This window comes from Cynocephalus volans, chromosome 11 (assembly GCF_027409185.1).
Source record: "Cynocephalus volans isolate mCynVol1 chromosome 11, mCynVol1.pri, whole genome shotgun sequence".
NCBI lineage: Eukaryota > Metazoa > Chordata > Mammalia > Dermoptera > Cynocephalidae > Cynocephalus > Cynocephalus volans.
Genome location: NC_084470.1, coordinates 10,034,234 through 10,049,596, shown reverse-complemented (window position 1 = coordinate 10,049,596; position 15,363 = coordinate 10,034,234). Strand labels below are relative to the sequence as shown.

The 15,363-nt window shown below is 38.7% G+C and overlaps 1 protein-coding gene across 1 annotated transcript in view; it reads right to left on the bottom strand.

The window, feature by feature from the left end:
* The window catches only part of VPS41 (VPS41 subunit of HOPS complex), a 186,319-nt gene that overhangs the window by 105,586 nt on the left and 65,370 nt on the right, over positions 1-15,363 (bottom strand). The window contains exons 5-6 of the mRNA XM_063114079.1: positions 11,134-11,208; positions 2,843-2,905 (exon numbers count right to left, since the gene is read on the bottom strand). Of these exons, the coding sequence (XP_062970149.1) occupies positions 2,843-2,905; positions 11,134-11,208 (138 nt within the window). The remainder of the gene's footprint in view (positions 1-2,842; positions 2,906-11,133; positions 11,209-15,363) is intronic.

Here is a 15,363-nt window from a genome sequence, read left to right as displayed (position 1 = left end):
GGATAACTGGACACACTCAGAGAGCAAACCCAGAGGAAGAACCGCCCATCTTCTTGTCCAGCGTGCCTCCAACAGTGGCTGGCACCAAGTGCAACCAGGAGGCAGTGTGGCCCCACAGACGCATGGCAGTCATGCCGAGACCCCATCAGTGGGACAGACAACAGAGCTGCAGGCCCCGAGAGCTGCAGAGTAAACCGTGCAGGACGTTCCTATTTACCCACAAGCTGCGAGCCATCCCTGGATCCTCAGCCACTTTCCGCACAGCCCATCTCCCTGGACCCCTGCAACACAGGTTCTCCCAAGGCTGCCCCACCCCTCCTGACTGCTCACTTCACCTGCCAGTGGCTGGGGCAGGTACTGAAGGCAAGCGTGAAGCTCCAGCGTCCTCAGCTGTCGTGGCTGTAAGCCTGCACGTGCTCTGCGCCTCTTGACCCTTTTGTCCCCAAACCACCCAATTCTGTTTTTCTTCTAACCTAACATAGAGAATATTTCTAGGCATTAAAAAAAAAAAAAAACCCACACAAATTATACTACTTTTCCAAACCTGCAATTAGAAACAGTGTATGCTCGTATTAATTAATGCATCCTGCTCCTCCAGTAGAAGAGATTAATAGATTTCTCTTCCTGTCCTGCCATATTCAGGGCTTAGCACATGGCCATTCACTCTTCTCTCCATTCCTGCATGCCGGTTAGCCCTTCTCCCCTTCAACACTTTCCTAATGCATCCTAGACAGCAGAATGGAAGCATTTTCACATTCTGTTGTTTCATGTTTTAAAAATCTCTCATGAGAGTCCTTTTAGCCCTCTCGCAATGCATGACTCTAGAGGAGTGGCAGTCATCCCCAGAGAGCTCCTCTGCTCTTCAGTCCGACCCCGCCCGCTCCTTCCCTTCAGGCGTAAGAAAACAAAGCCAGCGGGTCATCCCCGCCAGGGCTCCTCCCTTGCTGCCCGGCTTCCAGGGAGCTGGGCTCAGCCTGCCTCCTGCGTGCCTGCCCCCAGGCACAGGGTCTAGCTTGCTTTTCCAAGACAACCCTCCCTACCGAAGCTGTGAGTCTCACTGCTTAGTGCTGCTCCGTTAAGTATTCCCTTTATTTTTGATCTTTCCCTCTCTGATTTCTACCATCAACCGAGACATGATCTGTAGACATCTTCCCTGGACACTGCCCCCGTCTCTCTCTACCAGATGATCTCCATGACCAAATTTCTTGAGAGTCTTTACTGGTTGTTCCTACTTCCTCACCTCCAATTAACTTCCTGATACACGGTGCGCCTCCTGTTTTTGAAACTGTCCCTACTAAGGCCACCAGTAACTTAATAATTCCCAAATAAAATGCCCTTGTGCCTGTCCCCTCTCATCGTCCACCCTGTCTTCACACGGCTGCCCTCTCCTCCCTTCTCGAAGCCTCTCTCTTGGCTTCACCAAAACCACTAGACCTCCTCAAACTCCTCTGCTGTTTTTTCTTCTACCACCCGAGTTTTAGAGTGTTCTAGAATTTCACTATCAGTCTTCTTCTCTTCTTACTCTACAGCTTTAAACTAGACAACTGTAAAAATGGCTTCAACTTATTCAACTGTGGTCATCAACTTTGTGTTGAGGGGCCAATCTTCACCTTGCGTTCTATCCTCATGTGCCCCAAACCTCCGTAACCTCTCCCCCTGATGTACTACAGTTATCTAAACCCGGGACCAAACCAGCAGTGCCCTGCCTCAAGACACTCTGTTGTAACTGATGGCATTCCACACACCATGACCAAAGCGGGACCCTGGACGTACCTCAGCTCGTCCACCTCTCATCACCCTCGTCCAAGCCATCGCTAAGGCTGTACAAGCCAACTCCCTAGGCTGTCCAAATCCGTTTCTTCCACTTCATCTCAAATAGTCACTATTACTCTTTATGGAGACCCTGTAGTGCCCTGCCAAGAGCACTGCATGAGCTTTCTAAATTGTCTCTTGTTTCCAATCACTCTCCTGTTTAAATCACCCTGAATTCTGGCAAATTCAGTTTTCTAAACCACACATCAGATCCTATCTCTTCTTTACCTACAGGTCAATAACTGTTTGAATACACAAGTGAAAAAAATGAATGACCTCTTCCTTTGACAACTATAACACACACTTTAGCTACCATAATTGTTATCTAAAACCAGTCCTTCTGCCTCCTGTCTGTCAGTCCTCTAATCTATACAGTATACAGTCGCCATATTAATTTTCCTAAAGCCTGCCTCAGTTTATGTCACTTCTTTGTCCTTAAACATTCAATAAGTTCTCCTTATCTACTAGATGGAGTCCCAATTCACCTGAATATAAAGCCAGCTCCAATCAGTCTGAATAGCTCTCTTGCCAAATCAGTTTTTTATGCAACATCTAAACCAGACTATTAGCCACTTCCTGAACACAATTTGAACTTTCTAGCCTCTCCACTTCTACTATGTTGTTCTTCCACATGGAAAAAGCCAGTTTCTTCACTAGCCCCTGTCCATTTATTAAAGCCAAGTGCAACATCACTCTGTCTACGAAGCCATCACTAACAAGAACAGCTAAAGTGACTCCCCTCAGCTTTGGACCACTTAATACTGTTTTTACCTCTGAGTCTTTAACCACGGACTACGTGTGTATCATCTCACCCAATATAATGAAAGTCCCCGAGGACAGACTAAGTTAAAGTCACATAACATACATTCCTGGCCTTCACAGCATTCAAGTAGTATCCAATACACCATAAGTATTGAATAGACACTCACTGACAAAATTGATACAGAACTGGTAGTGCTGAAAGTATTGTAATCCTTACGGCATTATTTGAGAAAACCCTTAGAAAAATTAAAACTTGCTGAATACTTACTTTAATGGGACAGTCAAAAGTCTCATGAAATTCTTCTCCAGAATACAGTCCAAATACCTGCACCTAAAAAGTAAATAATGTCAGTTCATGATGACAGCAACAGAGAAAAGCTGCTTAGTAAGAACACACACTATCAATTTAAAAAAGTAGAACATTTAATAATCCTGAGGCCCTGTGACCTCTGTTAAATATCCAATGAAAACAATTCTACCAGGATGAGACCACTCGGCTGCAATTAAGCTTTTCTGAGCATCCCACGGATAGAATTCCCTTCACTCAGCATAAATTTGTTGTTAATGGGCGCCAACTATAAAAGATGGAATAGAGGTGAACAGCTTGTTAATATTCTTTTATGAACTTACCATAGGCTATCCCTAAAGGAACTATTTTTTCATCTTATAAAGGAAAAGGAGCTTCTTTTTTGAGTCATTGAATTGTGCTTCATTTATAATCTCATGCTGAATCTATCGAGAGTGCATGAATGAAAGATTTAAGTTCCTACCTGTCAGTGCCTCCCTTCAAGTTGTTTCAGGCTACTTTATTCATACATAATATTTTTTCTGAGTTTTTTACTTAACAACAACAAAAAACCCCCCACTAAAATTGAAGTATAATGTACATACTGTAAAGAATACAAATCATAAATTTACAGCTTGACAGATCTTTATGAAGTGGACATACCCCTGCAACCACCACCCAGATCAAGAAACAGAACCTAAGAAGCTTCTTTGTGTCCCTTCCTAATCAATAATGCCCTCAAACTAATCACTAGCCTGAAATCTACTGCCATGGGTAAATTGTGCTGGTGTCTGCGTACAGCAGTAGTTGGTTCTTTGTCGTTGCTGTGTCGTATTTCTATGTATGAGTACATCACAATTCATGTGTCCCTTTTCCATTGATGACCAACTGGGTTGTTTCCAGATTGGAGCTATTATGAATAATGCTGCTATGAACACTCTTTACAAATCTTTTGGAGCACTTAAGTACATATTTATGAAGGGTTTATAACTAGGAATGGAATTGCTGAGTCATAGGTGATGCATATGCTCACATTTAATAGACAGCTAAACCATTTCACAAAGTGGTTTTAATTAATTTACACTCTCACCAGTAGAGCATGAGAATTCCAGGAGCTCTCACAGACTTGAAGCTAACGAATAATATTAAGGCCAATGGGAACTATTCCCTTACACTTTGGATGTGTTCACTCTTTTTCTAGTCTAAACAGTGGTATTATTTCTTTAAATTTTGTAGGAATTCACTTGTTAATCCATCTGAGTCTAATGGCTTTGCTATGGTCTGAATGTGTCCCCCCTAATTCATATGTTGAAACTAAACTCCCAAGGTAAAGGTATTGGGAGGTGGGGTCTTTGGGAGGTTATTAAATCATGTGGGTAGGGCCCTTATGAATAGGATTAGTACCCTTATAAAAGGGCTGGAGGAAACGAACCAGGCTCTTTTGCCCCTTCACCTTCTGCCATATAAGGACACAGAATTTATCCCTCTCACCATGTGAGGACACAGTGACAAAGTGCCATCTTGGAAGCACAAAGAGTAGCCCTCACCAGACACCAGACACTGGCACCTCGATATTAGACTTCCCAGCCTCCAGAACTCTGAGAAATAAATTTCTGTTGTTTACAAATTATCCAGTCTAAGGTATTTTGTTATAGCAGCTCAAATAGACTAAAGCAGGCTTCTTTGTGAGGTTATTAATTAAAAATTTATTTTTTTAAGTAGATACAGGACTATTCAAACTTTGAATATCTTTGTTTTAATCTTGGTAAGTTGTGAGTGGTTCATTCTCTCAAGTCCCACGCAGAAAAATCACCCATATTATATAATTTTTGGAAACAGATTCATGTACTAAAAGATAAAATTTTTAGGACACTCTACTTATTTTGTGACTACTGTTTTCATACACTTGTGCCAAGTATGTTATTTGGGTTCCAAGAATAGACCATGATACAATGTAACACAGAGGGAATCTGATTTACCCTGGAGTTGTCTCTTGGAATGTTGTCTCTTGGAATTCTTGGCATGGCACATACATGCACACCCCATGACTACCTTGTTTCTCGTTGTGCAGAGAGTATAAAGTCACTACTTTTATATAAATGGATAAGCAAAGGATGCACTGAACTTCTTATAAAATGGTGTTAAGAAACAAAAAAAAAAAAAAAAAAAAGGAAAGCATTGCACTGAGGGTTTTACGTTACTCTACAGAAGTTTAACTTGATCCCAACAAATCCAATGAACCTGGGTGAAAGTAAGGGAGGTCCTGTATCGCCTGAATTATAATGGGTGAATCAACAAGTGGCCACCTTAGAGAAGTGACCTCGGTACGAACTCCCACTGAACTAGCAAGTTGCAATTCTTCTAACATAATCTATTTCTTTTCAGTACAACAATGTCACTTACAACATGGTCTTGTGTCAAATCTTAGACTACCACTATTAAATTACATCTTTAAATGCTTTTACCTCAGTGGTTCTCACTGACTGTACAGCTAAAATCGCTGGATACGAATGGCCACAACCCACCCTAGACAAATGAAATCTAAGTTTATGGTGGGGTGAAGTGATACTTTTTAAAGGTCCACAATTGACAATATGTAGGCAGGGTGGGAAATCCTGCTCTACCTCATTTGGTCCCTACAGTAACACTGCTAGGTGTGAGGGCAAACACCATTACGTATGCTTAACAGATGACTCTGAATAAAAAATAAGTCAATCATCTAAGGTCATAAAAATCCAAAGCAGAAGAATTAGGACCGGGACCCAGGTGTGCCAAACTTATTCTTCTACATGATATCTTTATATAAGATAGCCTTATATTTGCAAATAAGAAAAATATCCTTTCATATAAAGTGTATGAAGAGTAGAACACAACAAAGAACATTCAAAAGCCTGAAACATGTGCCAAACTGAAGAGAAGGTGAATACTAGCCTTTGAATCAAGGCAACTCTATGACAGAAGTTGAAACTAAATTAATTCAAATGGACAAGCTTCCTTCTGCCTATAGATGGGATAAAGGTGATTTTTAGAAAAAAGTGACTTCTATTATACTGAAAAGTGTATGAGATATAAACAAGTGATGCATGAACCTGCTGGAAAAGACTGACGTACCAATATAGTAGGACTGTGGATCTAACGGTGAAAATTAAATTATGAATTGCCAAGGATAAATGTCCCTTAAAAAATTATGAATCCACACTGAAGACATAATAGTATCATGAGATAAAGAAGAATAAACAGAAAAAAGAACAAAATCAAAGTAGTTCTTAGTAAACAAGTGCTGACACTCCTACCATCCTTGAGAACCAGTCAGAAGCAGAAATGTCACTGCGGTACCCAGAGCAGGGGCTGGAGAAGTAACTGCTGAACGGGCAGAGCAAGAGTAGAACTCTTAGGTCAGTTTCTACTACGTGCAGCTGAGTAATATTTTCAACTGTTCTTACATTCTACTTCAGTATGGAAAACTCTAACTTCACAAGCCAAATCTCATACACTTTATCAGAATCAGGATCAGGGTGATTTGTAAAACCTTCATTGTTTTGGTTCATTTCACTAATGTGACATCCCAAACTAACTTGTCACAAGTTATACAACTAAAGCTAAGAAAATCCAAAACGATTCTCATTCATTTCCTCTCTCTCTTTCCCTCTTTATTTTTCCATTTTGTCAGTAAAAATTATACTCATCTGTGAAAGGAATCCCTTGAATGATAGCCTATAGTTATGACTTTTAGGAAGATCTCATCTGAGATAAGAAACAAATAACTAAAGGTTACAATAGAGAGGATCCTTTTGAGAATGAAATGTCCTATAGCAACCCTAAAACTTTCCCAAACTTGCTATAAAAACACCTAACAAAGAAAAAGAGAAAATTCATAACAATTGGCTTTATGGCGAACCTCCTACAAAGTCTTCTAGGAGTTCTCATTAACTGCGAACCAGAGTCATGTGAGTACCACAAAAGGTATTTGATATATGTTTTACCATCTGAAATAAAGAAAACCTACCCTCACAAAATGGTAAAGAAGGAACCCCTACTTTAGCACGGAATTCTACGTGTTTCCCAACCGTAAAACTGGGCAACAGCAGCCCACTCGATGTAGCAGAAGCAAGTATGCCTCAGGTGGTCAGAGTGCTAGACCACTCTCCCACTCTCAAATCCCAGCTCCCGAATAACAACAGGTCAAGAGTTCGAACAGAGGTGGATGTGTGGACTATCATCACATCTCAGGTAGTAGCTAAGGGACCCTACTGGGGGAGACTGCTGGCTTTCATACTGTCCAGCCGGGAAGAGTGTCAAAGGCTGGGGGTGATGACAGGAGAAACCGCCCCTGCCCGCTGGAGAGCTGCTTTCACTGAATTCCTCTAATCAGAGGAAACTGAGCTCATTCTGGGGCCCTGACTGTTGATCTGAGAAAGTGATTCTACAACATCCAAAATAATAACAAGCAGGGCCAAGAGCAAGTCAAACACTGAATCTATTTGCTAACACAGATTCAGAAAGAGCTCTTTCCGCTGTTCTGGAATGGATTACCAAGCAAACAAAAACATACACAAGGTCTACAAAAAAAGATACCGCAAAACGCCATTCCAAAGACTAGGAGGGAGAAAAACCATGCTTTACAAGTATTTTAATAGTAACTGGAAATCAAAGAAAAACTAAAAAACTATTTGATAACCTCCAAATGGTTTGATGTTTGATGATGATATAGCTAATGATTACTAAGTGTTTCTTCTGTTCTAGATACTACTCTAAACAATTTACATATATTAACTCATTTAATCCTCCTAATAATCAATGAAGTAGGTACTGTCATTATCCTCATTTTACAGCGAAGGAAACAGATTGAGGCACAGCGAGATATAAATAACTTACCTGACATCACACAGCTAAAAGTGAAAGGATAATTCCACTCCTAACTACTATACTGTCTGATATGCTAAGGCATATAAGAAGTTATAATTTAAAAAAAATAATTAAATATAAGAAAACAGGCAAATATGAAAATAGAGCTGGAAGATATAGAAAGATTCAGGAAAATTAGAAACGCAAAATGGAATAAAAATCTCCTTCACAAAGCAGTAAGGAACAATTGATGTTGGAAGAGAAGCAAATCAGCAAAGGGAATAAACAAGTAGAGAAATTCTCCCTGACTGCAGAGAAATGAGAGGATGAAAACAAGGAGAAAGCAAAGGACATATGTGGGGCATCGCACAACATGACAAATTTCTCTTACAACCTATGCACTTTCGAAAGGAGAAGGGTGAATACTGCTCACCATCTTACCGTGTAAAGTTTAGGTACGATAATGGGGGAGGGAAGAGGCCGGACTGTAATGCGTTAAGAAATGAATGGTTACCAATAAAACCACTCAATACATCACTGAGAGCTCCCCACGTACCCAGCACCTCACTACATTCCCATACAGGCCTCCTGTCGTGCCCGCCGTCCAGCTACAGAAAGGGAGGCACCGGGAAGCCAAGCAGCACGCACCACATCGCACAGCGGAGCGGGAGAGCCAGCCCAGCAGCCGCGCACAGCAGTGGTACCGCCTCGAAGCGCTAGCGCCTCCAGCCTTATATTACTGAATTTCTTTGCAGAAACGAGAACAAATGGAACTGAAGCAATAATCGAAATTATAACTGAAGTAAACTTTCCTGAAATGAAAACAATACCTCAGTATGTGGATCAAAAGGGTTACTGTGTTCCAGACAAAATTAATGAAGAGAGAACAGAACTAGACATAACTTAGCAAACTGAATCACAAAGACCATTTACTATTGCCGTTGTAATTATTATTACTAGTCGAAGCTCCAAGGTAGAAAAAAAATTTAAGGTTTTATAAAAGAATAAAAGTAGGCTGGCCTCAGACATGTCCACAAAAATAAATGTCAGAAAAAAATGAAGCAACACCTCCAAAATTTTGAGAGAAAATATTTCAAGCCAGAATTTTATACTAAGGGTCTAGTTTATACATGAAGGCAACACATGCAAGAGATGAGATAAAAAACCTTCTATGTACTTATCCTGAAAGTTATCTAAAAATATACACCAGTAAACTGAAACTGAACATATGTGTGCATGTGTATGTATGTTCAGTTTCAGTTTATTGGCATATATTTTAAGATAACTTTCAGGATAAGTATATTGATACATATGTGCATGTATCTCAAAATTTAGAGCTCAAGTGTAGAAAAGCCAGCAGAGGAAAAGATTAGAAATGAGCATCAGCTGAATGAACAGACTAAATTCTAAACAACTGCTAGAATTATGACTTTAAAATTGAATGTAGGGCTGGCTGGTTAGCTCAGCTGGTTAGAGCGTGGTGCTGATAACACCAAGGTCAAGGGATAGGATCCCCACGCTGGCCAGCTACCAAAAAAAAAAAAAAAAAAAAACCTAAAAATAAAAAAACTGAATGTAAATATCAAAGGTGGTCCTTGAAATACCAAATAAATATTTGTCTAGGAGCCTTAACACACTAAAGAAAGAAAAAAATGACAACAGCCATTTAAAGATGCATTAGATCTAGATGTCTGGAGTTTATCTTTGCAAGTATCTTTGTTTTCATCACTAACCACTTTACCAGGTCATCCTGTACTGGCTTCTCAATTTTCATAATACTGACTCATCCACGGTAAGTCTAGCTTACATAAATATGCGTATGTGCACTGAAACATTTATTTTCAAGTCTATCGATGTTAATAAAACATATGAGAAAACCATTTTTCAAAATATATCATGGGTTTACACCAAAATATGGCAGTTATAAATTTTACTAAAATAGGAAAACAGAGGTGTCTGCCAATAAGCGTACTATAAAATATCCGAGAGTCATCTCATTATCCACCAGATGAAATAGTTAGAAAACTCCACCTTGACACATTAAATAATAATTTTTCAACAATTAAAAGCTCTGAAAATTACTAGATGAATTATCTTAGTAAAAATCTGCTTCCAATTCAAAAAAATGAATATTCTCTTTCACCAAATATGTTCAATTAGATTGGTGCCCAGAAGGAATTCTTCTCCTTTAAGAAAATGAAACTGAAGATGATCTTTCCTTACAAATATGTGAACACAAAAATGTTCAATAGTGTGGATAATTCTTCTCAATCTCTGCACAAACCAACTCCTCCCTCTTCTCTCTTTGACAATCAAGTTCATCGCAGAATTTCAGAAAGTACCATAAAATCTGACAGTGCTTTCTGAAAAGCACTAGTGTTCCAATTACAGTTTCAAAAGACTCTTCGGGCAACATTAGGCTTAGATGTATTAAATGCATTCTTGTATGTCAAGAGGACATTATGTTGCTTTTGTTAACAGATTAAATAGGTACATCTCCGTTTACACTGAGTATATTGTTTTTAATTTACTCATCTTAATGGCCCATTGAATTTACAGCACATAAAAAATACAAAATTAGATTAGGAAATCTATTCTATTCGGCAAGGAACATGTAAGGTTCTATAATGATTCTTAATGCACTCTCTTCTTAAACTGTTATTTTAGAAAAGTAGCTTAAACACACTGTACATTAGAATTTTATCATTGCAAACCAACACTAGAAAAGACTTCCATCAACTTAAAAACAAAAAAGACATTCTTATAAGTGGAAAATCAATCACCACAACCACTAAATGTCACAGCTCAACATCAGCAAGAAGCTCTGATAATTGTTACTTACACACTGCACAGATGATGTATGTCCCTGGTCGAGGAAGTAGGTGCCAGGTTTTTAGAAAACTGTACATATATTGATTTTACATTTATTTAATGTGGCCATTGTAAGACACTTTATTCTTCTGATAAACTATGATTGCTTATCAAAAGATTCTATAATTCAAGAAAAACATTCTTAACTTGTGTGTGAAAATGAAAACCACCAGCCCACAGAAATCATGCCCACAAAACCCAATTTTGTGGATTTATGGCAGAAAGGCATTAAACTACTGTCTTGCAGGAACTGCAGACTAGTCACTGAAGTATAAGTGGCACAGCAGTAATGATTAAGGTGACACGTCACCCTGCCACAGCTGTTAATCAGCTTAATACTAGTTACATTATTGACATTCTTGTAATTACTTTTCCTAAGGCACATTTGTGCAAAATATATTTTACTTTAATTATGAGCAATGGGAAGCAAGTCCATTACTCAAAAAGAATAATCAAGGTTCTCTTAATGCAGGTATATAGCAAGCAGAGTGCTTTTCCGATCACCAGGAGCTGGAGAAAATCACAGCACTTTCCAGATGACCGCATTCTCGCCGTACCTTGCCATCCTCTGAACACACGCCCATGTGTTCTCCACTCTCATCCAGGCTAATCTGATTTATCTTCACAGGACTCTTTAAAAAAAAAAAAAAAACACATGTAAAACTTCAGGAAAGTATAAATCAACAATCAAATGTCAATTTAATCTTTGTAAAATTTGAATGATGTAAGTTGTCTATTAGTTTAGATGAATGAGTCTAAGACATACTGTGTTTTGCAAACGAAAAAGGTAAAATAGAGCTTTGTTCCCAGACATATAATAAGCCCAGAAACCTAAGCTTTGCCCAAATTTTCTATTTCACATACTGGAAGTCCCAGCTAAAATGTTATTCCTTACATATTATATGCCTTTTTAATCTGTTCTGTTTCATTTACTCCACACTCTTAAATTTATTTTTCCCAACCAAAATCCATTAAAAGAACAAAACAAACAAAAGCCAAAATAATAATCATTATGTAAATGAAAGTTTTAGTTGTTTTAGTTGGTTCACCAGCCAATCTATCTGTTCTTCTCTTAGAAAGTACTATATTTTTTATGCATACTTTATGCTTAGTACTTTCTGGATGAAAACCACAGGGTCTAATTAACATTAACTTTGTTATCCACCATTCTTTTGAATAATCTCAAATTTAAAAATCTGCGAGGATAGGAACCAGGCTTTCTACTTTGGTTATATTTTCCAAAGAGTAAATGCATTTTTAATATTTTTAATATTTTTACAGCTTTCCAGTTTGCTATGTGTCCAACAGTTTACTTACTAAAATATTCATACAGGTGGATTTCCTAACAGAAGTCAAAATCAGTGAAAATTGACAACATTAAAAAGCAGCTAGCTATTTCTGTCTTCTTAAAACAATGAGAGTTCCCATCTATCTTACATAAAGCTCAGTAGGAACAAACTAACCATGTGAAGGAACGTAAGCCTATAGCAGTTACAACATAAGTTTGCGAATTAGTTTTTTAAAATATCTAACCTTAAAATAATTTGGCTTGTTGATAAAATAAATGGAAATACACAAAACTGAATGCTGGCTCCTCAACTGGAAAACATCTCAGAGCTTGTTAAGCAACAGTCAGGGCAGACTGAGACTCCCAGACCTCAGAAAGGCCACCCACTGACTGACGCCCCTGAAAGATGTTCCCATGTGTAGGTTGAGACAGTTGGCTACAGAAACCTTTCTCATCTTGATCCCCAAATCAACACACAAGCAACATTTCTGAGATGCAGTCCATGAAAAAATAAGCTAGCTCCTTAAAAGTTCTTAGACGATTAGAAGAGGAAAGGTCCTTGAAGACAGATATTTAATCCATTTTACAGGAGAATAAACTGAAGCCTACAGCAGAGAATCACAACAGAGAAAAAAGAGCCAAGGCTGCATCCTCAAGAGACCTGTGCTGCAAAGGGAACATCATGCTGGGCAGTAAGGAATCTGCAAAGACAAAGCAAAAATTGAACGGGGAAAGCACGTAGGCCAGCATGGCTGGACTTCAGGCTGAGAAGTCTAAATGTTCAGCTTCTACAGACTTCTCTGGATAAATGCTTTTCAAAAATTGAGTATCTTCTGTCAACAGTCTCCTTATTCTGATCTTTGGTCACCAGACAACATTTTAATACCCATTTCAGTCTTGGCAAATATAAACCACACATTGGGATTTACAGAAATGTCGCTTGTGTGTTGATATAGGGATCAAGATGAGAAAGATTTTTGTAGCCAACTGTCTCAACTTACACATGGGAACATCTCTCAGCAGCATCGGTCAGTGGGTGGCCTTTCCAAGGTCTGGGAGTCTCAGTCTGCCCCAACCATTGCTTACTAACTCTGAGATATTTTCCAATTGAGGATCTAGCACTCAGTTTTGTATATTTCCATTTATTTTATCAACAAGCAAAATTATTTTAAGGTTAGATATTTTAAAAAACGAATTTACAAGCTCACATTGTAACTGCTAATTGTAATTTAATTGGCATCCAGTTATAATCTGCCTCAAATTATATTAAATAGGTGTGCTCTGTCCAATACAGTACTATCCACGTGGATATTTAAATAGAAAGTTAAATGAATGAAAATTAAATAAAATTAAAAATTCACTTCCTTGGTTGCACTAACACATGTCAAGTGCTCAGCAGCCACGAGTGACTAGTGGCCACTTTATTGGAAAGCACAGAACTCTTCAGATCACAGAACATCTTCATCGCTGTAGAAAGTTCTATCAGACAGTGCTGTCCTATGCCTACAAAACTGAGACCCAATGCTGAATGAAACCAAGAAATCAAGCCTTCTTTACTACAATTTATATTTAGAAATATATCTTCTTTCCATACACATGTCAAAATTTATACAATTTGTTCCTGGACTCTGGTACTGAAAAGCTTGTAGCCTGTCCTATTTTTCCTTAAATCACACTGTGTCATTTCCAAGACCTGGCATACACACTATTCAACCTTGGAGCAAAGCAGTCAGCTAAGGATGGTTATTTCCACCTCACAATAAGGAAAATGAGGCTTCTTGAGTTTAAAAGTTGTCTAAAGCCATGACACTACTAAGTGGCTAAGTCACACTGTATTACCATTGTATTCCAAGTGCAAATAAACCAAACTTTTCATTACAACATGTTTCTCCTTGAATAGAAACCATTTGTATCACCACATTAGCAATATTACTAGGGAAAAGGAGTTTGTTTTTTCTTTTCTTTTTTTCACTTTTTTCCTGCCAATGATTAATATTCACTGATTCATTTCCTGGACTATTAAACTTAAGCATTTTTTCTTATGTCTACTGGCCAATTAATTTGCACTTTTATAAACTGCTTGTTCACATCTCCTACTCATTTTTTTCTATTAACATGTTTGTTATTTTGCCAATTTATAAGAGCTCTTTTCTATTTTTAGGGTAGGCGGTGAAATATTCACCAAGACATTGCAAATGTGGTCTCCTACACTTTTTTTTTTTTTGCAAGATGGTTATTGCTTTATTTCTTATATTTAAGTCTTTAATCCTTTTCAAGATTCATTTTATTTTCTTCCAAATGGATATCCAGTTGGGCTAGCTCCATTTATTACATAATCCATCCTTCTACTCCTGAAAAGAACTAAGTTTGCTATACATACATATTTATATACACTGAGATAACCTTCTGAGTTTTCATTTGTGGTGTCTGTTCTATATCAATTCAACATTGATTTAATTATAGAGGATGTATACAGTATGTTATAATGTCTGGTAAGGTAAGTCCCAGTCACAATTTTTCACATTTTCCTTGGATTTTCTCAAGAATTTTTTTCCGTGTGAATTTTAAGATGAAATGACCCCAATTTTGATAAACACAATGGTCACTGATTATTCGATTCTAACTTAACTTTACCTGTTTGGGGCATGTAACACTGCTCTCGATGCCTTCTCTTTGCTTCCAGGACACCATACTTGTCTGGTTTTTCTTTTAAATTTCTGGATGCTCCCTCCATCTACTTTGCTGGGTACTCTTCACTTCCTGAGTCCTCTCTCTCATGGTTCAGTCTTTGCACCTCTCCTCTTTTACCTCCACACTCATAACGTTGCTTATCTCTTCTAGGCCATGGAATGTCTCCTAAATTTATATCTCCAGACCGGACCTCTCCCTTTTCTAGACCAATATCCAAGACTGTTTATTTTACATCTGTACTTGGATGTCTAACAGGCATCTCAGTTAAAACATCCAAACTGAGATCCTGACATTCCCTCCTGAAGGGGCTCTTGCTGATGTCTTCCCCACCTAAGTTAATGACCTACATCCTTCTGGTTGCTCCGGGCAAACACCCTGGAGTCATTTTTGACTTCTGTCTTTCTTGCCCTCTCTACATCAGATCTGTCAGCAATTCCTAACATTTCTTCAGACAAAATTTATCCAGACTCTGACCACACTTGTCCACCCCTGCAACTGCCATCCTGGTCCAAGCCACCGTCACTCTTGGGTGGATGATCATAAAGGCCTCCTAACTAGTCAACTTCCTCCTATCCTAACTCTCTCGGAAATCTATTCCCAACAAGCCAGCAAAGTGCTACTGTTAACAGGTTGATACGATGTCACTCCTTTGCTTCAAACCTCAAATGGCCTCCCACCTCAGGATAAAAGCCAAAGTTTTTGCTATGACCTGACAGTCCTAAACGATCTGGCCCTGGCCCTCCTTCCGCCTTCTGGCTGCGTCTCCTGGTTCTCCACTCCGGTCGGTCGTGATTACATCTTGCTGCTT